Below are 25,411 nucleotides of genomic sequence, written 5' to 3'. Positions count from 1 at the left end.
CCTCGGTGTCTAATGCCACGCCGGAATGGGCTACTCAGTTATCGCAATCTATGACGCAGTCTATAGATAACCTAACCTCCACATTGCTTCAGGCTCTGCAGGGTCATGCCCCGGCTATGACCGTTACCCAACAACGGGAGAGCTTGACTCAGGAACAAGATGACCCTGGCACATCCACGTCTAGGTCACGACGCAAGTGGATCCATAGATCAAGTCCATCTGCGTCATCCCATAGCACACGGTCATCCCCCTCTAGGGAGAGACACCGTTGCTCCAGGTCATCTAGACCGTCCCATTCCAGGGACAGACAATGCAGATCTCCGCAATCCCCGACCAGAGAAGGCCTCCTCCCCGGCCCACTCAGCAGGGGACGCCTCAGTGATACACAGGATTCGGAAGGCATCTGCGACTCTGACTCAGACAGAGAAACTGAGGGGTCCCTGATCCCAATCCCTCCTAGCAATACAGCGCTAGTTGAGGACATAATATCATCCATCCATCGGGTGCTGGACATTTCTGATCCGCCACCAGAGGCCCCAGAACATCAGATTTCCTTTGAAGGACCTCTGAAGCCGCCTAAGGTTTTTTCTAACCACCCAGAGTTTAAGGCGATCCTTAAAAAACAGCTCTCACAGCCTGAGAAAAAATTGGCTAATCGCAAATATCTGGAGGCGAGGTACCCCTTCCCACAGAAGGACACCAAGGAATGGACAGATCCACCTGAAGTGGATCCCCCAGTCTCCAGGCTAGCAGCACAGACCCTCCTTTCACTGCCAGATAGCTCAACCCTAAGGGACGCAGCAGACCGGCAGGTAGAACGCATGGCTCGTTCAATTTTCGAGGCAGCAGGGGCATCCCTGGCTCCCGCGTTCGCCTCAGTTTGGGCTGCCAAGGCCATTCTGGCCTGGGCAAACAATTTACAAGCCTTCCAAGCATCCGCTCCTGAACTGTCGGACCAAGCGGTTCAAATTGCTGTTGTAGCAGATTACATGCTCCATGCAGCTCTGGATTCAGCAAGGGGAGTCGCGGGGATAGCATCAAACGCCATCACGATTCGTCGTATCCTCTGGCTGCGGGAATGGAAAGCGGACGCAGCCTCAAAGAAGTCCCTCACGCACCTCCCCTACCTCAGTGGGAGACTTTTTGGTGAACAGTTGGACACTATGATATCCAACGCCACAGGGGGTAAGAGTACTTCTCTTCCCCAACTGAAACCTAAACGCACTTACAAGAAGCGTAACCAAACTCGATTCTGATCCTTTCGGAATTCCTCCGGCTGGTCCGTCTCACGTCCAGTACAAAATCGTAACCGTTCCCCACGCAGGGACAACTCACGATCGACGCAAAGGTCGGACAAGACCTGGCAGTCAAAAGCAGGCCAGTCTAAGCCCAGAGGAGGAAAATCTCAGACCTTCTCCTCCTCATGACTCACGGTCTCCGGAAGACACCACACCAGTAGGCGGCCGACTTTTGCTCTTTCATCAAGTCTGGCTGCCTATTACAGAAGACAGGTGGGTCACGGAACTAGTGTCTTCCGGATACAAAATAGACTTCACCTCCAACCCACCAGACCGATTCTTCCTCTCTGTCCCCCCAAAACCGCCAGCCAAGGCTCGAGCCTACCACCAAGCGGTCTCCTCGCTTTGTCAATCAGGAGTCATAGTACCGGTACCCACGACCGACCGCTTCCGAGGGTTCTACTCCAATCTGTTCGTAGTTCCCAAGAAAGGAGGCAGCGTGCGGCCCATACTGGACCTAAAACAACTCAACAAATACGTACGGGTCCGTCACTTCCGCATGGAGTCCCTTCGGTCCATCATTGCGTCCATGGAGAAGGGAGAATATCTCGCCTCCATAGACATACAAGACGCATACCTGCATATACCCATTGCACCTGCCCATCAGAGGTTTCTCAGGTTCGCAATAGGCCAGGACCACTACCAATTCGTGGCTCTCCCCTTTGGACTCGCCACGGCTCCCAGAGTGTTCACCAAGGTCATGGCAGCCACCATGGACGTCCTGCACTCCAGAGGCATAGTAGTCGTTCCATACCTGGACGATCTACTCATCAAGGCTCCCACCTTCAAGGACTGCGAGCTCAGCGTCTCAATCACAACCGATACTCTGTCGCATGGGCTGGTTAATCAACCTACAAAAGTCATCACCAACCCCGAGTCAGTCCCTGACCTTCCTGGGAATGTTATTCAACACCTCCAGGGGTCTAGTGCTCCTTCCCAAGGACAAGGCACTGGCTCTCCGACTAGCAGTTCGCACCCTCCTCCGCAAACCCCCTCGATCTCTCCGGTTTGCCATGAGAGTTCTCGGCAAGATGGCAGCGGCAATAGAAGCTGTCCGATTTGCCCAGTTTCACCTCAGACCTCTCCAACTAGCCATTCTCAAGTCCTGGGACAGGAATCCCTTTTCTCTCGACAGGGAGTTCCAGCTAACGTCGTCAACCAGGAGGTCCCTGCACTGGTGGCTCAAGCCAACCTCGCTAGCAAAGGGGAAATCCTTTCTCTCAGGTCAATGGAAGGTCCTGACCACCGACGCGAGCCTGACGGGTTGGGGTGCGGTGCACCTACACCACAGGGCACAGGGCAAGTGGTCCCCAGCGGAAGCGACCATGCCCATCAACATCCTGGAAATTCGTGCCATCCTACTGGCATTGAGGGCCTTCCATCACTTACTGGCAGCCTCTCACATCAGGATACAGTCGGACAATGCCACGGCTGTGGCATATGTGAATCATCAAGGGGGGACCCGCAGTACCCAGGCGATGCGGGAAGTGTCACATATCCTCCGCTGGGCGGAGGACACAGGGTTGGTTCTTTCGGCGGTCCACATTCTGGGTGTGGACAACTGGGAAGCAGACTTCCTCAGCCGACAAGGAATAGACTCGGGAGAGTGGTCTCTCCATCCCGAAATTTTTCAACAGATCTGTCTCCGCTGGGGGACCCCGGATGTGGACCTAATGGCATCCCATTTCAATGCCAAGGTCTCCAACTTCATTGCCAGAACACACGATCCGCGGTCGCTCGGAGCAGACGCTCTGGTTCAGGACTGGACCCAGTTCCAGCTTCTGTACATTTTTCCACCTCTCCCCCTGATATCCAGAGTGGTGAGGAAGATCAAACAAGAGGGAGTTCCAACCATCCTCATTGCACCGGACTGGCCCAGACGCACATGGTACGCCGACATCGTACAACTCACAGCAGACGCCCCTTGGCGTCTCCCCGACCGCCACGATCTTCTATCACAAGGGCCGTTCTACCACCAGAACTCAGGGGCTCTCAATTTGACGGCGTGGCCCTTGAGACCTGGGTTCTAACCCAGGCAGGGCTCTCGGCAGATGTCATTGGAACCATGATCAGAGCACGGAAACCAGCCTCTGCCAAGATTTATTACCGTACCTGGAAAGCTTTCTTTACCTGGTGCGAATCTCGTGGCCAGATCCCACTCCCTTATTCCATACCCAAAGTACTTGGTTTTCTCCAATCGGGTCTGGAGGCCAGGCTGTCATTGGGCTCGCTTAAGAGCCAGGTGTCAGCCCTCTCAGTGCTTTTCCAAAAGCGCATTGCTACCAAGCCGCAAGTAAGGACTTTCCTTCAGGGGGTTTCCCGATTGGTTCCCCCCTACAGACGACCACTAGAAACGTGGGACCTCAACCTGGTCCTGACAGCATTGCAGGAACCACCCTTCGAACCTCTTAAGGAGGTCCCGCTCCGCCTTCTTTCCCAGAAGGTGGTTTTCCTGGTGGCAATCACGCAGGGTGTCTGAACTGACAGCACTCTCCTGCAGACGGCCTTTCCTGGCATTTCACCAGGACAAGGTAGTTCTTCGTACGGTCCCATCCTTCCTCCCGAAGGTTGTGTCCGACTTCCACCTCAATGAGGAAATTTCACTACCATCCCTTTGTCCGGTTCCGGTTCATAGAGTGGAGAAGGCTCTGCATACGCTTGACCTTGTCAGGGCTTTGCGTATATACGTGTCTAGGACTGCGTCCTTCCGGAGGTCTGATTCCCTTTTCCTCCTTCCGGAAGGCGGCCACAAGGGTATGCCAGCTTCCAAAGCTACTCTTGCCAGGTGGATCAAATCCACCATGCAAGAGGCGTATCGCCTTAAGAATTCTCCTCTTCCAGCCGGTATTACGGCACACTCTACACGGGCGGTAGGGGCCTCCTGGGCCATTCGGCACCAGGATTCGGCACAACAAGTGTGTAAGGCGGCCACTTGGACTAGCTTACACACGTTTACTAAACACTACAAGGTTCATACCCAGTCCTCAGCGGACGCGAGCCTGGGTAGACGTGTCCTGCAGGCGGCGGTGCCCTAAGTGTACGGGCCTGTCTGCACAATATTCGTCCATTGCTTCCCACCCAGGGACTGCTTTAGGACGTCCCATGGTCCTGTGTCCCCCAATGAGGCGACAGAGTAAAGGAGATTTTTGTGTACTCACTGTAAAATCTCTTTCTCTTAGCCTCTAATTGGGGGACACAGCTCCCACCCTGTTGCCCTTTCCGGGCTGTTGTAACTGTTGAGTTCTCATATTGTTTCTTGAGCTCGTACATAGTTGCCTTCTTACAGGCATAATTATGTTATTCATGTTACGTTCCTCCTGCTTTTGCACAAAACTGGAGAAGGCTGATGCCATCCAGGGGTGTATACTGCACAGGAGGAGCCACAGTTAATCTTTTTCAGATTATGCATAGTGTCGCCTCCTAGTGGACAGCAGCATAACACCCATGGTCCTGTGTCCCCCAATTAGAGGCTAAGAGAAAGAGATTTTACGGTGAGTACACAAAAATCTCCTTTTTTTCTGTTAACCCTTTTATTCATGCAGTGGTTTTTTTTTTCTGTCAATTTTTAAGTAAAAAAAAAAGCTGGAATTTTGCACTTAAAAATGCCATTGCGGTTTTTACATACTTGATTTCTGGTTTAATAGGGAAAAAAAATAACAAATTACGGCACGCTCCAACAGCATCTTTAAAACGCACAGTGGGCATGAGCTTTCTTGAATTCACATCCACTTTGCTTGGGTTGTTAAATAAAGCATATTTTAAAAGCAGTAGTAAAAACCACAACATTTACTCTATGTGGAAACATGATCTCACTTTTTTCAGTATGATTTTATTTTCCTTTGTATTCATTTACAATTATTACTCCCAGGATGATAGCAGGTGATCACTTGTATTGGTCTGTTACTCTTATTTGGGGTTCTATGCTCGTTTGAGCAGAATTTGAAAAATTATCTATTGACTGTTACCATAAAGTCAGCAAAGTGATGTTTTTAATGCCAATGATAAAAATCCTGCTATACATGTTGATAACTCTAATTCTGTGCTCTGACTTCTAGGAGGACGAGAAATTTTTAACAGAATTATTTGCGCACCTGACAGATGAAGCGACAGATGATGAGAAACGTCAGGAGCTGGTGTGTATAAACTGCTGTAAACCGTGCACTGTAACTCTTTATATTCTGTTAATATATATATTTTTGTTAATGAATCCCTGGATCACCCTTGTACTGATTTTACTTTTACAGGTGAACTTCCTGAAAGAGTTTTGTGCTTTTTCCCAAACATTACAACCTCAGAACAGAGATGCTTTTTTCAAGACTTTATCTAACATGGGCATCCTGCCTGCCCTGGAAGTAATACTGGTATGTGGAAGGGGTTCTGAACTTCACATTATAAAAAATGATGAAGCACATCAGATAAATGGCGCATATGTGGGGATGATAGAAGAAATAACTAAGTTTAGCACTCTGCTATCATTGCGAGTTCCTTAAAGGGAATCTGTCACCTAATTTTGGCCCTATAAGCTTCGGCCACCGCCATCAGGGGCTTATCTACATTCCGATGTAACCTGAAAGATAAGAAAAACAAGTTAGATTATACTCACCTGTGGGGGGTGGTAGGGGGGGGGGGGGGTTGTGGGGGGGGGGTCTGGTGCGGTCCAGTCCAATGGGTGTCGCAGGTCCTGGTCCGGTGCCTCCCATCTTCATACGATGTCATCATCCTCCTTGCTTCTGTTGCGGCTCCGGCGCAGGCGTACTGATTTGCCCTGTTGAGGACAGCGTAATGTACTGCAGTGCGCAGGCCCCGGGCCTCTCTGACCTTTCCCTGCGCACTGCAGTACTTTATGCTGCCCTCAACAGGGCAGAGAATTACACCTGCACAGGAGCAGAGTCAGCAGCAAGGAAGAGGATGACATTGCGACGCCCATCGGACCAGACTGCCCCCCCAGGTGAGTATAATCTAACTTGTTTTTCTTATCTTTCAGGTTACATGTGGGGGGGAGCTTATCTACAGCATTACAGAATGCTGTAGATAAGCCCATGATGGCAGTGGCAGAAGCTGCTTATAGGGCCAAAATTAGGGGACAGATTCCCTTTAAGGGTATGTGCACACGTTGCGGATTATGCTGCGGATTTTTCCGCAGCGGATTTGGAAAATCCGCAGTGCAAAACCACTGCTGTTTTCACTGCGGATTTTCACGCGGTTTCTTCTGCGGATTCCTCTGCGGGTTTTCAACTGCACTTTCCTATTGGTGCAGGTTGAAAACCGCTGCGGAATCCGCAGAAAGAAGTGACATGCTACTTCTTTGTTTCCACGCGGAATTTCCCGCAGCATGTGCACTGCGGTTTTTGTTTTCCATAGGGTAACATTGTACTGTACACCGCATGGAAAACTGCTGCAGATCTGCAGCAAAATCCGCAACGTGTGCACATACCCTAAGGCTTGTTTATATGAGGGTAGAATTGGTCTACCAATATCATAGCGAGTGCACATGGCCAATTTTCCACATGGGCTACTGATGGGGGAGGGGGGTGAAGGAACAACATTGTACCTTTTATTGGCTAAACATTGTACAGTGCTAGAATAATGCATGCAATGAAAAGGCAGCTACCCATCCGGATGATCACTCGAAACCAGGCTTGTCTACAATTTGCGGATGCGACTCTTGTGATCAGTGCAGGTCCCAGCAGCTGCAAACGATAAGTTTTGATTGTAAGAAGACCCTTGTAAATATTATCAATGGACAGATATTGTCATTTGTGTCATTTTCAGGGTATGGACGATACGCAGGTCCGCAGTGCGGCCACCGATATCTTCTCCTACCTTGTGGAGTACAACCCTTCCATGGTGCGGGAGTTTGTAATGCAGGAATCGCAGCAGAATGATGATGTAAGTACATTTTTTGTATTCATTTTTAGTATGTTGATTGTTTCTCTTTAATTAAAGGGCAACTGATTTTTCAATAAAAGTTTACAAAAGAAATGGATGCAAACTCATTGGATCTTATGTACTATCCAAGTTTTAAGTTGTTTTTGTCTCTGTAGCCATAGGCTTATTTTCACTGCTCTGTCTCCCAGTTCCTTTGCTGGGCAGCCTGCATTTCTCCCAATTGCAGGGAATGTGGACACTTCCTCGAATCCTGCTCTTACTATAGTGGCAGTACGTCATTTTTTTTCTCTTCAAATGACGCATTGCAGTGTCCTCTGTGTTTTTGGTATAGATTTAAAGCAGCATCTTTCTAGCACCGAAAAGCTTTGATTCTACACTTTTTTTTTTTCTTCACATGCAGTTTTACAAGTCTTTTGTTGATTTTTCAAGCTATAAAACCTATAGCGATAAAAGCGCATAGTTCAACAGTGGGTATGAGTTTTTATGAAATCATATCCACTTTGATTGGATAGTTAAATGCAGCAGATTTTCAGGGGAAAACCACCCCACAGTATATATGCTTTGTGGGTACAGGGCTTAAAACATCTACATTTTGAAAGTGGTTTGAAGTTGCATTTTAGGACAGTCTATTAACCCCTTTCTGACCTCGGACGGGATATTACGTCCGAGGTCAGATCCCCTGCTTTGATGTGGGCTCCGGTGGTGAGCCCACATTAGTCGCGACATGTCAGCTGTTTTGAACAGCTGACATGTGCGCGCAATAGCGACGAGTGGAATCGCGATCCACCCGCCGCTATTAACTAGTTAAATGCCTCTGTCAAACACTGACGGCGGCATTTAACTACCGCTTCCGGCCGCGTGGCCGGAAATGCGCTCATCGCCGACCCCGTCACATGATCGGGGGTCAGCGATGCGTCGGCATAGTAACCAGAGGTCTCCTTGAGACCTCTATGGTTACTGATACCGGTTTGCTGTGAGCGCCACCCTGTGGACGGCGCTCATAGCAAGCCTGTAATTCGGCTACATAGGAGCGATCTGATGATCGCTGCTATGTAGCAGAGCCGATCAGGCTATGCCAGCTTCTAGCCTCCCATGGAGGCTATTAAAGTATGGCAAAAGTAAAAAGAAAAAAAATATGAAATAAATAAAAAAAATATAAAAGTTTAAATCGCCCCCCTTTCGCCCCATTCAAAATAAAACAATAAAAATAAAATCAAACATACACATATTTGGTATCGCCGTGTTCAGAATCGCCCGATCTATCAATAAAAAACACGGATTAACCTGATCGCTAAACGGCGTAGTGATAAAAAAATTTGAAACCCCCAAATTACGTTTTTTTTGGTCGCCGCGACATTGCATTAAAATGCAATAACGGGCGATCAAAAGAACGTATCTGCACCAAAATGGTATCATTAAAAATGTCAGCTCAGCACGAAAAAAATAAGCCCTCACCCAACCCCAGATCATGAAAAATGGAGACGCTATGGGTATTGGAAAATGGCGCAATTGTTTTGCAATTTTTTATTTATTTTTTTAAAGCAAAGTGTGGAATTTTTTTTCACCACTTAGATAAAAAATAACCTAGACATGTTTGGTGTCTATGAACTCGTAATGACATGGAGAATCATAATGGCAGGTCAGTTTTAACATTTAGTGAACCTAGCAAAAAAGCCAAACAAAAATCACGCATGGGATTGCACTTTTTTGCAGTTTCACCGCATTTGGAATTTCTTTATCGCTTCATTGGGGGACACAGGACAACCATGGGTGTATGCTGCTGCTGCTAGGAGGCTGACACTATGCAAAAAAGGAAAAGGCGTAGCTCCTCCCTGGCAGTATACACCCACCGACAGGCACCAAGCACCTCAGTTTGTGCTTAGTGTCTGTAGGAGGCGGACCTGGATCTTCAGATCCGCTGCTAATCTTGATTCCTTTAAAGGTTTTGTTGTTTTTATTAACCTTTTGGCTTTCTTTTTCAGATCACAGCATTCAGGGTGCAATCTTCCACCCTGCCTCCCCAGGAGGGCGGCTGAGTGAGCAGTGTGGTGTCGTCCGCATCGCAGCTCTCAGACCGCCGGCAGGACATTATCCCCTGTCACCCTCCCAGGTGCTCCAGGGTCTTTATGGTGGCGGTCCTTGCCAAACAGTCCCCCTCACCCCTCTCCTCGGAGAGGACTGAGAGGAAGACGGTGGTCACCAGCGGTGACTCTCCCCCTTGTCTTTGGGGTCGAGGCCGTCTTCTGGACGAAGGATTCCGTTTCCAGCGACCCCTCTCTCATTGGGCCCCTGGACGATCCTCTCTCCCTCTACAACGGAACATGCAGGTACAGCGCTTCAGCAGCCGCTCCCCCTGTCTAGATGTGCAGCGCTCTCACACAGAGTCCCTTTTGCTTTACTTTCACTTTCACCGCTGCGGCCGGCCACGCCCCCTCCGATAGGCCACGCCCCCTCAGGCGCTCTTTTCGGCGCTCTTTTCCTCCTCCATTCAGGAGGGCTCTTGCATCTTGGGCACGCCCTTTCCTTTCGGGGCGACCCTATCAGGAGCCTTGGCTTATTCCTCGCAGCACAGCACCGCCCCTTCTTCACCGCTGGTACTTCCTGCCTCAGCAGCTCCGTACACAGGAGAATCGTGCGTTGGGGGACACAGATAACTCTGCTCTGTGGTGCGGTAGGATTGCGATGCTATATTGCCCCCCCTCGGTATTATCCAAACCACTGTAGGCCCTTTAGTCTTTTCTGTAGTATAGTGCGACAGAATATCCTTATGTCCAACTCTTCTGGAGCTGTCCATACCAAACCTACCATAACTCACTACGCCTGTGCTCATTGTAAGATAAAGTGGTCAGTAGGCCAATCGTCGCCTCTGCCAGTCCTGCAGTCCTCCTGCCATGTCTGCCCCGCAGGAAGCTTCTGACTCTCGTGATGGGGGCGCTCCCCCTGAGTGGGCCGTTGCTATCTCGCAGTCGGTCTCTGATTTGACTAAGGTATCTCAGTCCCTGGTCCAGGCGCTTGAACGTCTTCCACAGCTTCCTTCAGCCACCAGTGCTCCGACCGTCTCCCGTGGCGAGTCGGCCGCACCTGACCCTGAACCACAGGGAGACAAATCAGCCAGCCGCTCTAGAAAGAGGACTCTGTCTGGCTCTTCGTCTGGTTCTCTGGGTCCCTCTGCAGCGCTCAAACTGCTCTCCTCCCAATTCCCCTCTTCGGAGGAGGACATTGGGTCTCATGTGGATTCCCAGTCCGGTTCTGACTCCGATTCAGACCAGGCTTCTAGCATGCAGGCTGTCGTAGATAGTCTTATTTCGGCTATATCGCAAACCCTCAAACTAAAACGAGACGAGGCTTCTCCCCAGGATTCCTTTTTCTCTTTTAAGCGGGTGAAGCGTCCCTCTCGCTCCTTTCCTACCCATGAGGAGTTGAGTCTACCCTGTCTAAACACTGGTAACGTCCTGAAAAACGTTTTTCGGGTAGAAAACATCTGGACGTACTCTATCCCTTCAGCGCCGATCTTCTCTCCAAGTGGGCTGAATCTCCCAAGGTCGATCCACCGATCTCCCGTCTTTCCTCCAAGACGGTTCTCTCCTTACCGGACGGCGCGTCGCTTAAGGACGCATCGGACAGACAAATTGAGGCACTGGCCAAATCAGCTTTCGAAGCAACGGGTGCTTCCCTCTGCCCCAGCTTCGCTTCCACCTGGGTAGCTAAGGCCATCTCTGCCTGGGCCAGAATTCTCCGTCGGGGCATTTTGGCTACGGCCTCCCCTTCCGAGCTGGCTGACCTCGCAGACCAGATTAACCACGCAGGGAAATACCTTCTCACTGCCTCCCTGGATGCAGCAGCCTGTTTGGCCAGGGCAAGCAGCAACATTGTCGCTATTCGCCGTATTCATTGGCTCAAAGCATGGAATGCAGATGCTACTTCCAAAAAGTCTCTCACCAACTTGGCGTTTCAAGGCTCCAGGCTTTTTGGTGCTCGTCTGGATCCAATTATCTCAGACGCTACTGGGGGGGCAAGAGTACCTCTCTCCCCCAGTCCAAGCCAAAACGCTTCTTTAACCCAAAGGGTCCTCGAACGTTTCGCTCCTTTCGTCCGTTTGCAGCCTCAGATTCCTCATCGCAACAAGAGCGACCCGCTACCACGGGCGAACGTAGAAGACCCTCTTACAAGCCAGCTCCCATGTGGAGATACAGGGCTCCACCTCCCAGGTCTACCGGACCTCGTTCCAACAGATACCGTTCCAAGTGACGGGTCGCCCCCACCTGGGAGTCTTTCCAGGGTGGGAGACAGGCTTCTTTTCTTCAAAGACACCTGGCTGTCAGTGATCAGCGACGCCTGGGTCAGAGAGATTATTACCTCCGGGTACAAGATAGAATTTTCTACCCTCCCGGAAAATCGCTTCTTTCTCTCTCGTCCCCCAAAGCAACCGTCCCATTTACCCGGCTTGCTTCAAGCCGTAACGTCTCTGGTCACCGCCAGGGTCGTAGTTCCCGTTCCTTCCGAAGAACGTTTTTCCGGGTTCTATTCGAACCTTTTTGTAGTCCCAAAGAAGGACGGGTCTCTTCGCCCTATCCTGGATTTGAAGCTTCTGAACCGCCACGTCCGACCTCGCCACTTCAGAATGGAATCCCTGTGGTCAGTAATCGCCGCCATGGAACCCGGGGAGTTCCTCTGCTCGGTCGACATTCAAGATGCGTACCTTCATGTCCCCATCTGCGTACGGCATCAGAGGTTCCTTCAGTTTGCAATCGAGGACAATCACTACCAATTCACGGCTCTCCCCTTCGGTTTAGCGTCTGCCCCCAGGATCTTCACCAAAATCATGGCGGCGGTCATGGCCCTCCTTCGTTCCAGGGGGATCCTCGTTATCCCCTACCTGGACGATCTGTTGATCAAGGGGTCCTCTCGTCTAGACTGTGCCCACAGTCTCCAGGTCTCCCTGGACACCCTGACCCATCTCGGCTGGATTATCAACCGGACCAAGTCCTCTCTGATTCCGTCCCAACGACTGTCCTTCCTGCGCATGGTGTTCGACACGAACTTAGCTCGGGTCTTCCTCCCAGAGGACAAGTTCTCAGTACTCCGCAAGGCGGTCCGCCTTCTCAAACGCCCAGCTCCTCAGTCACTTCGTTTCTGCATGGGAGTCCTGGGAAAGATGGTGGCTGTTCCTTTTGCCCAGTTCCACACCCGCCCCCTCCAACTATTCCTCCTATCCACCTGGAACAGGTCCTTGGACTCCCTGGACCGTCCCGTCCACCTTACTCTCCAGGTCTGTCAGTCCCTAACCTGGTGGACGCTGTCGTCCTCTCTCCTGAGAGGAAGATCATTTCTTCCCCTTCAGTGGCACGTCATCACCACCGATGCCAGCCTTCTCGGGTGGGGAGCAGTCTTCCGACAACACACGGCTCAGGGCCGTTGGACCACCCAGGAAGCTCTCCTTCCCATCAACCTTCTGGAGATCAGGGCAATCTTCCTTGCGTTAATCCGCTGGCAGTCTCTTCTGACGAATCTTCCCGTCCGCATCCAGTCGGACAACGCCACGGCCGTGGCTTACTTAAACCACCAGGGCGGGACTCGCAGCGGCCAAGTAATGGCAGAAGTGGCAAAGATTCATCGGTGGGCAGAACGCCACGTTTCGGCCATATCAGTCGTTCATATCCCCGGGGTCGAAAACTGGGCAGCCGACTTTCTCAGTCGCCAGGGCCTAGCAGCGGGCGAGTGGTCTCTCCACCCCGCAGTCTTCAATCAAATTTGCCTCCGCTGGGGTGCGCCAGACGTCGATCTTATGGCGTCCCGGATGAACCACAAGGTCCTTCAGTTTGTCGCCAGGTCCCGGGACCCTCTTGCCTTCGGCCACGACGCTCTGGTAATTCCATGGTCCCAGTTTCAATTTCCCTACCTGTTCCCACCCCTCCCCTTGATTCCAAGGGTGGTAAAGAAGATCAAGTTGGAAGGGATTCCAGTCATACTGATAGCGCCGGACTGGCCAAGGCGGCTGTGGTACGCCGAGCTCGTAAACATGCTCGCGGACACTCCTTGGAGACTCCCGGATCGGCCAGACCTCCTCTCGCAGTGACCTCTCTACCACCAGAGTTCTCAGTCGCTGAGTTTAATGGCATGGCTGTTGAGGCCGCAGTCTTGAAAAACTCTGATCTCTCTCCCCAGGTCATACAGACCATGATCAGAGCCAGAAAACCGGCTTCTTCCCGTATCTACCATAGGTACTGGAAAGCGTTTTTCCGGTGGTGTGAAACTAATGAAGTTTTTCCAATGTCCTTTTCTCTTCTGGATCGTCTCGGTTTCCTCCAGTCTGGTCTCTATTCGGGCTTATCCCTCAGCACACTCAAGGGACAAGTGTCCGCTCTGTCGATCCTCTTCCAGAGTGACCTTTCCTCCATTCACCAGGTTCGGACTTTTCTACAGGGAGTGGCGCATATCGCCCCTCCTTTCCGTCCTCCCTTGGGACCTTAACCTGGTCCTTGGTGCTCTTCAGGCTGCTCCCTTTGACCCTCTTCATGACGTGCCTTTTTCCCTTCTCTTTTGGAAGGTCGCCTTCCTCATTGCCATTACATCTATCAGGAGGGTCTCCGAGTTGGCAGCCCTGTCATGCCGTTCCCCCTTCCTGATTCTTCATCAGGATAAGGTCGTTCTTAGACCGGTTCCCGAATTCCTTCCCAAGGAGGTCTCGGCTTTCCACATCAACGAGGACATTGTCCTTCCATCACTTTGCCCTTCTCCGGCTCATCCTTTGGAGAAGTTCCTTCACAAGCTTGACGTGGTCAGGGCCATTCGGGTCTATCTTTCTAGAACCGCTCCTTTCCGTCAATCCGATTCTCTCCTTGTCGTTTCCGAGGGTCGTCGGAAGGGCCTTCAAGCGTCTAAATCCACTATCTCGCGCTGGATTCGCTCGGCAATTTCAGAATCGTACCGTGTTCATGAGGCACGTCCTCCTCTGGGGGTGCGAGCTCACTCCACCAGAGCTGTCAGAGCTTCTTGGGCTGTTTGCCACCAGGCCTCCGCCTTGCAAGTTTGCAAGGCCGCAACCTGGTCGTCTTTGCACACGTTTACGAGGTTCTATCGGGTTCATACCCAAGCCTCGTCCGATGCAGGTCTTGGTAGGAAGGTACTGCAGGCGGCGGTCGCACACCGGCTGACCTGAGACCTTTTTCTCATTTCCTGTCTACCCACCCTTTTCCGTGACTGCTTTTGGACGTCCCATGGTTGTCCTGTGTCCCCCAATGAAGCGATAAAGAAAGATGGATTTTTGGTACTTACCATAAAATCTCTTTCTTGGAGCCTTCATTGGGGGACACAGCACCCTCCCTACTTGTTTGTTCTGGTACTGTGTTTGGGGCCTGGAGGCCCTAGTTCAGTTGGTACTTTTACTATTATGAGTTCTGTCGCTTCTCCTACTACTTTTTGCACTAACTGAGGTGCTTGGTGCCTGTCGGCGGGTGTATACTGCCAGGGAGGAGCTACGCCTTTTCCTTTTTTTGCATAGTGTCAGCCTCCTAGCAGCAGCAGCATACACCCATGGTTGTCCTGTGTCCCCCAATGAAGGCTCCAAGAAAGAGATTTTACGGTAAGTACCAAAAATCCATCTTTTTTCCCCCATTTTCTAGTACACGACATGGTAAACCATTGATGTTGTTCAAAAGTAGAACTTGTTCCGCAAAAAATAAGCCCTCACATGGCCATATTGACGGAAAAATAAAAAAGTTATGGCTCTGGGAAGGAGGGGAGCGAAAAACGAACACTGGAAAATGGAAAATCCCAAGGTCATGAAGGGTTTAAAGGGAACCTGTCACCCCCAAAATCAATGATGAGCTAAGCCCACCGGCATCAGGGGCTTATCTACAGCATTCTGTAATGCTGTAGATAAGCCCCCGATGTATCCTGAAAGATGAGAAAAAGAGGTTAGATTATATTCACCTGGGGGGGGGGTGTCCGATCCGATGAGCGTCACGGTCCGGTCTGGTCCGGGGCCTCCCATCTTCATAGGATGACGTCCTCTTCTTGTCTTCACGCTCCGGCGCAAGTGTACTTTGTCTGCCCTGTTGAGGGCAGTGAGGGCAGAGCAAAGTACTGCAGTGCGCAGGCGCCGGGCCTCTCTGACCATTCCCGCTTCCTGCGCACTGCGGTACTTTGCTCTGCCCTCAACAGGGTGGACAAAGTACGCCTGTGCCGGAGCCGCAGCGTGAAGACAAGAAGAGGACGTCATCGTAAGGAGATGGGAGGCCCCAGACCGCGACGCCCATCGGACCGGACCGCAGCGGGACTGCCCCTTATCTACAGCTTATCTACAGCATTACAGAATGCTGTAGATAAGCCCCTGATGCTGGTGGGCTTAGCTCATCTTCGATTTTGGGGGTGACAGGTTTCCTTTAAACATAACACGTTTCTCAAAAGTACAATTCCTTTTATAAAATGGGAAGTACAATGGATAGTTTTTCATACAGTAATTGCTTAGCTTTGACGAATTTATCGTTTTTTTTGTTTGCTTTTTCGTTAGGACATCTTGCTGATTAACCTAATCATTGAGCATATGATTTGCGACACTGATCCTGAGCTCGGAGGAGCTGTGCAGCTGACTGGACTGCTGAGGACTTTGGTAGATCCTGATAACATGCTGGCAACGACGAGTGTAAGGAGTTACCCTGTTCTTTAATCGGTTGTCTGACTTTGCACTGGTGCAGCTTTTGTCCGTTACTAATTTGTATTATATGTGTGTTATTACACCTGTTGTTTTGCATTTGTGATGTTCTGCTTTAACCCTGTATAGTTGTCTTTTCCATTACTCTGTGTCTTGTACATTTGCGCCCTCGCTCTGCATTTTATCTAAGTCACAACATGTGTGCAGAGACCTGTGTGGTCATTGTTGGATTCATTGAAATTGAGAAAAAAATTGTTTTATTTGTTTTTATAGAAAACGGAGAAGACCGAGTTCTTAGGCTTCTTCTACAAGCATTGCATGCACGTCCTCACTGCTCCATTACTGGCTAACACTACAGAGGAGAAACCCAGTAAAGGTCAGCAAGCCCAAAGGGGTATCGCCATATATTTATCTCTTCATGTAGAGCAAATGTGTCATCACTTGGCTATGAGACACAAACTGGTGCTCTGAGGCAACTACTGCGTAATGTTAAAAGAAAAACGCAAACCGCTTTGGTTCTGTCACCTTTGGGGATATTTTACATTTTATTATGTCTATGTGTACAACAATCCCCATAAATAAATAGTATAATGATATAACAGACTCTGCCGTACTTCAGAATTTTCTACATCCACTGTCTGCAATTGAATAAGGTGCATATACCAAACTTTATTACTTTTCCAAGTAATACTTTTTCTCCATCGCCTCATTGGAGGACACAGGACCGTGGGTATATGCTGCTGCCACTAGGAGGCTGACACTAAGGCTGCTTTCACACTAGCGTTGGCACGGGGCCGTCGCTATGCATCGGCCCGACGTGCCGACGCGCGTTGTGAAAATAATGGCCGACGTGGGCAGCGGAAGCATTCTTACGATGCTTCCGCTGCCCCATTGTAAGGGCCGGGGAGGAGGGGGTGGCGTTTCGGCCGAAAATAGCGGACACGACGCACAAATAAACGTTACATGTAACTTTTTTTGTGCCGACGGTCCGCCAAAACACGACGCAACCGTCGCACGACGGTTGCGACGTGTGGCGATACGTCGCAATGCGTCGGTAATGTAAGTCTATGGGGAAAAAACGCATCCTGCAGACAACTTTGCAGGATGCCTTTTATATCCTAAACGACGCATTGCGACGTATTGCAAACGACGCTAGTGTGAAAGTAGCCTAAGTTAATACAAAAAAGGTTAGCTGCTTCTTTGCAGTATATACACCCATGCTGTCTCCAAGAGAGACAGTTTTTGCTTAGTGTCTGTAGGAGGCACACTGGTCTGGTCTTCAGACCTAGAGTCTTTTATTTTTTATCTTTTTCATTTTTGATTTTCATTTTTACTACAGACAAATAAGGCGACGGATCGTTTCAAGATCTCCTCGAACCATCAACAGGCGAGCACAGAGAGTGACGCCTCTCAGTATCCTCTCCTGAGATGTGGGATGCCACGCCTGAGCTGAATTTTTTTAGGGGCGACGGGTCCCTTAAATGGCACCTATCTCCCCGCACCTTACGGACGAGCACATGGAGTGTCTCCTCCACGTATCCTCCTCCGCAGCCAGGCCTAATGCCGGACATTAGCCCTGTCCCATCCTAGGGGTTTATCCTCTAGGATGTACAGAGGCCCACCTCGTGGTGTCCGAGCAGCTCCCACTGCACCACCACTGTTAAAAGCGGATGGTACAAGGAGGCCGACGGTCCCTCTCCACCTCCCTATTAAAGGGATGGTGGATCGAGGATGATCCCTATATCCCTGCACCATCCAAGACCAGCAGCGACAGCAGGAGGACATGTACCTGCAGCATATCGCTGGCTTTCCTGCCGCCCAGCAGCTTCTCCAGGTAAGTGCCGGAGCTGGAGGACTCTGGGCAGGCGGTCTGAGACTGCACTGGATAGAGGGGCGCTTCTCCTGGCAGTGCACTGCTCCCTGGTCCTTCCGCTATCGGCGCAAGCCGGCGCCGATAAGTTTAGTCTCCGGCTTCGGTTCTCTGCTAGGCTGCCTTCTGTAACTCCACCCCCGCTATGACACGTCCCGGCGGCTCCTCCCACTTTTCTGGCGCCTCTCATCCAGGACGAGAAGCGCCTCACCTAATCTCGGCGGCCATCTCCCCTTCTCCCACGGACCCTCTGGACACACACCGGCAGTGGTCTGAGGCAATTTTGTCAGGAACAATTCACCCCGGCGTCAGCACTTTCTGGGGAGGCTCAGCAGCTACAGTGCCACGCAAAAGGACCTGGGGACACAGGATCTGGGTAAGGGAGCGCTGCCCTAGACCACCCTCTTCTTCCCTTCTGTAACCATTTTCACTGCAGGAATTCCCTAAGTTTTTAAAGGGAGTACAATGTCCCAGCCTAAAGCATCTAAAAAGGCTAACAAGGCTATTGCAATCTTCTTCACTTCATGTACCTCCTGCCAGTGGGCGTTTCCTAAGGCTCAGACTTTGCCCCTCTGCAATGCCTGTGACCTAGTGATGAGCAAATATACTCGTTACTCGAGATTTCCCGAGCATGCTCTGGAGTCCTACAAGTATTTGTAAGTGCTCAGAGATTGTTTTCCTTACAGCAGCTGAATGATTTACATCTGTTAGCCAGCTTGATTACATGTGGGGATTCACTAGCAACCAGGCAACCCCCACATGTACTTATGCTGGCTAGTAGCTGTAAATCATTCAGCTGCGGAGGTGAAAACTAAATCTCCGAACACTTACAAACACTCGGAGGACACCCGAGCGTGCTCGGCAAATCTCGGGTAACGAGTATATTCGCACATCACTAATGTGACCCCAAATGCCCTCAGGAGCCCTCCGAAGCCACCGAGCCCAATGTACCTAGCCCCCCTGAGTGGGATTCTTCACTGTCACAATCCATGGCTTCTCTGGCCAAAGCGATTGAATCCCTCCATGATCCCTCCAGGGATTTTTAGTATGCGCAGGTCTGACATAAATGGATCCTCTCCCATACGGGAGCAGTCGGTCAGCAGGGGCCAAGAGCACTCTAGAAATCTACAGGCGTCTAGGAAAAGGATCCGCAGCACGTCCCCTGAGCATTCACGTGCATTCTCATCTGCGAGTTATGCTTCTCGCTCTCCCTCTCAGGGGTCAGTAGCGAATGCGAATCTGAGTACGAATCGGACAGCTCCTTGGACCTGGATTCGCCAGACTTCCAGAAAAAGGTGGTGTCACGGATCCCTCTCTCCGCGCTGCCGCTAATTCGTCACGTATCCGCTCTCAGCACGTGACTTGAGGTTGTGCGTGCAAGGGTAACTCTATCTCCCCTCTCTGTCCAGCATTCAACCTCTGTCCTATGCTGTAATGGGAGCATAAATCACACACCGACCCAGGCCACACACCCGCTCATACATGCTGCCACCACTCACCGAAACACGGGTGATGAATCCCGGAAATACTACTAATACTGTCTACCACTTATAAGGCTCACACACATTAGGCTATGGATTCTTTAGAACATAAAAGGTTCATCTGTTAAAAGTTTATACTTTAATACAAAAAGTACAGTGCTTACAGTAAAGAAAGATACAAATATATGGTAATAAAAAGACATACAGGTATGCAAAACAGTATAAAATAAACAGGAGAAAACTTACAGAAATAGCTAACTTGTAGTCTGCTTCTCCTCCCTGAGGGTAGGATGAATATAGACTGGATCACATCAGCTTCCCAGGCTGCCCTCTCATGTGAACAATTTTGAATGTATACAAGCCAAATTTATAGAGTCACCCTGGAGGTCAGATTTCTAGACTAGCCCCTCAAGTTCATATTCTAATTGCTTGTTTTTGATTGGACCACAGCCGCGCTCCCAATGAATATATTATTTTCTCTGAGATTCTTTGTGTAAAGCTTCCCACAGATAGTGCAGATAGTGTCAGGCTGTAATTGACATCTCTCTTCAAAGAGCTAAGAGGTGTCAAATGTTCCCTTTCTTCTTGGTTCCCAGAAGTCTGCTGTCTCAGGAAAATACATATTAACACCTGGGTGAGACATGCTGCCTTCAGGACAGATGCTCAATTATTACTAGTCACACAATAAACCTATACATAGTAAACGGCACACATATATTTTTATACATATTTCACTACAGGTGGATTCGCTGATTGAGGCGGTCAATCTCTCATTAAATGTTGAAGAAAAATCTGACTGTTCCGGATCAAACAGTGTCCTTTAAGAGGACTAAACGCCCCATAAGACTTTTGCAGTTCACCCTGAGTTTACGGCCATTCTCAATCGTCACAGGGAGCGACTGGACAAACGCTTCACAGGACAAAAGTCTCTTGAAGCAAAATATCCTTTTTTGGCTGTGCCGAGGAAGGACTGTGCTGAATCCCCTGTAGACCCGCCAGTGTCTCGCCTGGCATCCAAGACCCTTTTATCTGTACCGGATGGGTCATCCATTAAAAATCACACAGACCGTCAGAACACCTGGCTCGCTCTGTCTTTGAGGCCTCAGGCTCGGCCCTCTGTCCTTCATTCACTGCAGCATGGGTTGCTAAGGCGATAGTCTTCTGGGCAGATACCCTGGCCAAATCAATTCAGAGCTGCATTCTCCCATCTGAAGCAGTACATATTGCCAGTCAAATTTCTCGGGCTGGAGATTACCCGGTACATGCATCTTTTTACGCAGCTGGCTGTTCTGCGCTATCGGCAGCAAATGCAGTCACGATCAGAACAGCATTATGGCTCAGAGAGTGGAAAGCAGACTCTGCGTCCAAAAAGTCCTCTATATCTCTGCCTTACCAGAGTGGTTGCTTATTTGGTGAGAAGCTGGATCAGCTTATTTCTGATGCCATGGGAGGAAAGAGTAAATTTCATCCCCAGCAGAGGCTTAGGTGTCCTTTTCAGAGACCACAACAGTTCCATTTCCAATCCTTTCGCTCTAACCCGGGCTGGTCCACCGCCACTACCTCCTCCGGTCAGGACACTCCCCACACGGGCACATAGGTTCTCGCGTCTCCTACAGACCTAGTCGACAATGGAAATCTCGCCCTAAACTGTCAAGATCTAATGGACCTAGGTCTCAGAGATTTTTCGCCTGCTGACTCTTGGCGTTGTCCGGTCGATACTGGCAAGGTGGGCGGCCGCCTACTTCTGTTCAGTCAGGCCTGGCTGTCCGTCGTCCACAACGATTGGGTCAGAGACCTGGTGTCATCTGGATACAAGATCGATTTTTCTACATGTCCCTCAATGTCAGAGGCAAGGGCAAAGGCCTTTTCAAGAGCCATAGACGCATTGCGTCACAATGGCGTCATTGTGCCCATCCGGAAAACTAAAAGTTTCAGGGTTTCTACTCGAACCTTTTCGTGGTCCCAAAAAAGGACGGAAAGGTGAGACCCATTCTAGACCTCAAACTTCTAAACAAGTTTGTCAAGGCTCGTCATTTTTGCATGGGATCTGTGTTCAGTCTTCGCTTCTATGAAAGAAGGAGAGTTTTTGGCATCCATCGACTTCTGAGATGCTTACCTGCATATCTCGATCTTTCCTCCCCACCAGAGATTCCTGCGCTTCGCCATTCACGACAAGCATTTCCAATTCACAGCCCTGCCTTTCGGCCTCACCACGGCCCCCAGAGTGTTCACAAAGGTCATGGTAGCCATCATGTCCATCTTACACTCTCGAGGCATGGTCATTCTGCCCAACCTGGACGACCGCTTAGTCAAATGCCCATCCTTCCACGATTGCGAGGTCTCTGTTCGCTTTACTTGCGATACCCTTTCTCGCGTGAGCTGGCTGATTAAACTTAAGCAAGTCATCCCCTGTCCCAGCCCAGCAGATACCTTTTTAGGGATGACCCTGGACACTTCTCGAGGATTAGTAATTTTTCCTCGAGACAAGGTCTTAGCCCTTCAGCAAGGAGCCCGTGTCCTTTGTCAATTGTCCCCTCATTCCATCCGGTTTGCCTTGAGGGTACTGGGAAAAATGGTGGCAGCAATGCAAGCGGTCACTTTTGCGCAGCTGCATCTTCGTCCCCTACAGCATTCGCTTCTGGAGGCCTGGGAAAGGAACCCATTCTCCCTCAAAAGCCGGTGCCGTTTATCCCTTTGGGTCAGACAGGTTCTCTGATGGTAGACATTGAACTCTTCTCTCAATCAGGGGAAGTCCCTTCTCCCGGTTCATTGGCTAGTGGTGACTACCGACGCCAGTCTTCTCGGCTGGGGGGCAGTCTTTAGTCATCACACCGCCCAGTGCTGCAGGTCCATCTGAGAATCGAAACTCCCAATCAATGTACTGGAGATTCACGCAATATGGCTGGCCCTACATCAGTTCCATTATCTCCTAGCGGGCCACCCCATCCGAATTCAATAGGACAATGCCACGGCTGTGGCATACATAAACATCAAGGAGGTACCCGCAGCCGCTTGGCTATGTCCAAGGCCTCTCACTTTCTCCGATGGGCAGAAAACAACCACTCGGTAATCTCTGCAGTCCACATTCCAGGTGTCAAAAACTAGACTGCAGACTTCCTCAGTCGCCAGGATCTTGCCTCGGGAGAAAGGGAACTTCATCCAGAAGTGTTACAACACTTGCAAAGATCGAGGTCTTCCCCCTCTTGTCTTCTTTCTTGCCCAAGGTCATCTCGTCTTTCCATCTGAACGAAGACATTGTTCTTCCTTCACTTTGTCCTGCTCCCGTTCACAGAATGGAAAGAGCTCTCCACACTCTGGATCTGGTCAGAGCCCTGAGAAGGTATGTTTCGAGGATGGCATCTTTCAGAAGGACGGACGCTTTGTTCGTGATCCCCGAGGGTCATAAGAAGGGCTTCGCCGCTTCAAAGGCCAAGAAAGCCAGGTGGATTCTTTCCTCCATTCAGGAGGCCTACCGTGTTAGAGGCCAGCCCATTCCAGCAGGGATCAGAGGGCACACTCCACTCTAGCGGTGGGAGTTTCTTGGGCCATTCAACATCAGGCGTCGGTGGAACGGGTAAGGCTGCAACTTGGTCCAGCTTACATTTGTTCTAAAAGCATTATAATATTCACTCTCAGGCTTCCGCGGATGTGGGTCTGCGCACATCTAGGCAGCTGTTACATGACATCTACTCTGTTATGTTGTTATCCCACCCAGGGACTGCTTTGGGACGTCCCATGGTCCTGTGTCCCCCACTGAGGCGATGGAGAAACAGGGATTTTTGTGAGTACTCACCGTAAAATCCTTTTCTCTGAGCCACTCATTGGGGGACACAGCACCCACCCTGTTAGCCTAAGATTGGCCTGCTCTTTGGGTTACCATGTTGTACTCTTCTATGTTGTTAATGTTTTCCTACTGCTTTTGCACTGAACTGGCTCTCTTGGAGACAGCACGAGGGTGTATACTGCAGAGGAGGAGCTAACTTTTTTTGTATTCACTTAGTGTCAGCCTCCTAGTGGCAGCATCAAAACACCCATGGTCCTGTGTCCCCCAATGAGTGGCTCGGAGAAAAGGATTTTACGGTGAGTACTCACAAGAATCCCTGTTTTTTTCTCCAGTTAGAGGTTTACTTGTGTTTCAAACAGCAAAAAGTGTAATGCATATTAGGTTTAGATTGTCATGTGGTGCTTGGGATAATAGGACAATGTGGATTTTAGTTTTTGACTTAAAACATCTAGCTTTCCTCTGACTCGTTTATTGGTTTACTTTTAGATGATTTCCAGACGGCTCAGTTGTTGGCACTGATCTTGGAGCTGTTGACGTTTTGTGTTGAACATCATACATATCACATAAAGAACTACATCATCAACAAGGACATCCTTCGCAGAGTGCTGGTACTCATGTCCTCAGTGCACTCTTTTCTAGCCTTGTGTGAGTATCTCTTCTGATTTCCTGGGTTGCTGTAACAGCAAAGCTTAAAAACCAGCCTCACTCCTCACTCGCTCTTATATGCAATGTCATATCAAACTTTTACTGAACATAATGTCCGGCATTGTGCAGCCTCATTTCAATTATTGATCCCTGGTTACTTTATTATGCCATGGTTAGTTTTTACCTCTTGATTGTGGCAGACTCATTAGTGTGTTGTTTTTTTTTGTGAGCCGTTTTATTCAATTTTTACATACATATGTGTGGAGAAATATATGTAAGCTTGTATTTCTGATTTTTTTTGTTCTTGCTCTTGTCGAGATGTAAGTGGATGTATTTATTTAAGAAAAAAAAAAAGTCCCCAAAGATGTCTATAGGGACATGTCACCAAATCTTTTTCACAATTTTTGGCGCATTTTATTTTTTTTGCTCGAGATTGCGTAGAGCTAGGACGGCGGCTTGATGACCTCCACTTGCCAAATTCATGATGAGGGGCAATATTCACTATGCCACAAATCTTACTGAGTAAGAATTGTGGCGAGTCGCACATAGCGACTCACGCCACTGTACACCTGGCCTGACTCATTAACATATACAAGCCTCTTAATGAGTCAGGAATGGCCGCTCCAAAATGCCCTCTCATCAAGACAAGCGAGAGAAATGCCGGTCTTCAGGAATTGCCCCCTATATCTTTTAATTATTCAGACTCATATTTGCTTCTTGCATCATATTGAATTACAGATATCCGTGTGCGTTTCTTCCCATTTATGTCCCACAAATTATTCTCCTAAATAATTATGCAGTCGGGTATTCTGAACTGTCATCGTTTTCATTATACCTGTGTTAACCCCTTAACCCCCAAGGGTGGTTTGCATGTTAATGACCGGGCCAATTTGTACAATTCTGACCACTGTCCCTTTGAGGTCAGAACTCTGGAACGCTTGCATGGATCCCGGTGATTCTGACTTTGTTTTCTCATGACATATTGTACTTCATGTTAGTGGTAAAATTTCCTCGATATTACTTGTGTTTATTTGTGGAAAAAAACGGAAATTTGGAGAAAATTTTGCAATTTTCTAACTTTGAGTTTTCATGCCCTTAAATCACAGAGATATCTCACACAAAATACTTAAGTAACATTTCCCACATGTCTGCTTTACATCAGCATAATTTTGGATCCCCAATTTTTTTTTGTTAGTAAGTTGTAAGGGTTAAAAGTTGACCAGCGATTTCTCATTTTTGCAACTTTTTTTTTTCTAGGGACCACATCACATTTGAAGTCACTTTGAGGGGTTTATATGATAGAAAATACCCAAGTGTGACACCATTCTAAAAAATGCACCCCTCAAGGTGCTCAAAACCACATTCAAGAAGTTTATTAACCCTTCAGGTGCTTCACAGGAATTTTTGGAATGTTTAAAAAGAAATGAACATTTAACTTTTTTCCACAAAAAATTTACTTCAGATCCAATTTGTTTTATTTTACCAAGGATAACAGGAGAAATTGGACCGCCAAATGTTATTGTGCAATTTGTCCTGATTATGCTGATACCCCATATGTGGGGGTAAACTACTGTTTGGGTGCATGGCAGAGCTCAGAAGGGAAAGAGCGCCGCTTGACTTTTCAATGCAGAATTGGCTGGAATTGAGAGAGGATTCCATGTCGCGTTTGGAGAGCCCCTGATGTGCCTAAACAGTGGAAACCCCCCACAACTGACATCATTTTGGAAAGTAGACTTCCTAACGAACTTATCTGGATGTGTGGTGAGCACTTTGAACCCCTAAGTGCTTCAC

At 49.3% G+C, this 25,411-nt stretch overlaps 1 protein-coding gene across 2 annotated transcripts in view; it reads left to right on the top strand.

The window, feature by feature from the left end:
- Positions 1-25,411, top strand: part of PPP4R3A (protein phosphatase 4 regulatory subunit 3A) — an 80,969-nt gene that overhangs the window by 14,787 nt on the left and 40,771 nt on the right. For both annotated transcript variants that reach the window (XR_013216644.1, XM_077267794.1), the window contains exons 5-10: positions 5,354-5,431; positions 5,543-5,659; positions 7,071-7,187; positions 15,700-15,831; positions 16,114-16,216; positions 23,462-23,620. Coding sequence is in view for 1 of the 2 variants with exons in the window: in XM_077267794.1 (XP_077123909.1) it covers positions 5,354-5,431; positions 5,543-5,659; positions 7,071-7,187; positions 15,700-15,831; positions 16,114-16,216; positions 23,462-23,620 (706 nt within the window). In the remaining variant the exon portion in view is untranslated. The remainder of the gene's footprint in view (positions 1-5,353; positions 5,432-5,542; positions 5,660-7,070; positions 7,188-15,699; positions 15,832-16,113; positions 16,217-23,461; positions 23,621-25,411) is intronic.

The sequence above is a fragment of the Ranitomeya variabilis genome, chromosome 1 (assembly GCF_051348905.1).
Source record: "Ranitomeya variabilis isolate aRanVar5 chromosome 1, aRanVar5.hap1, whole genome shotgun sequence".
In the NCBI taxonomy this organism is placed as follows: Eukaryota; Metazoa; Chordata; class Amphibia; order Anura; family Dendrobatidae; genus Ranitomeya; species Ranitomeya variabilis.
The sequence above is the reverse complement of the archived record's forward strand: the minus strand, read 5'-3'. Positions and strand labels throughout refer to the sequence as shown.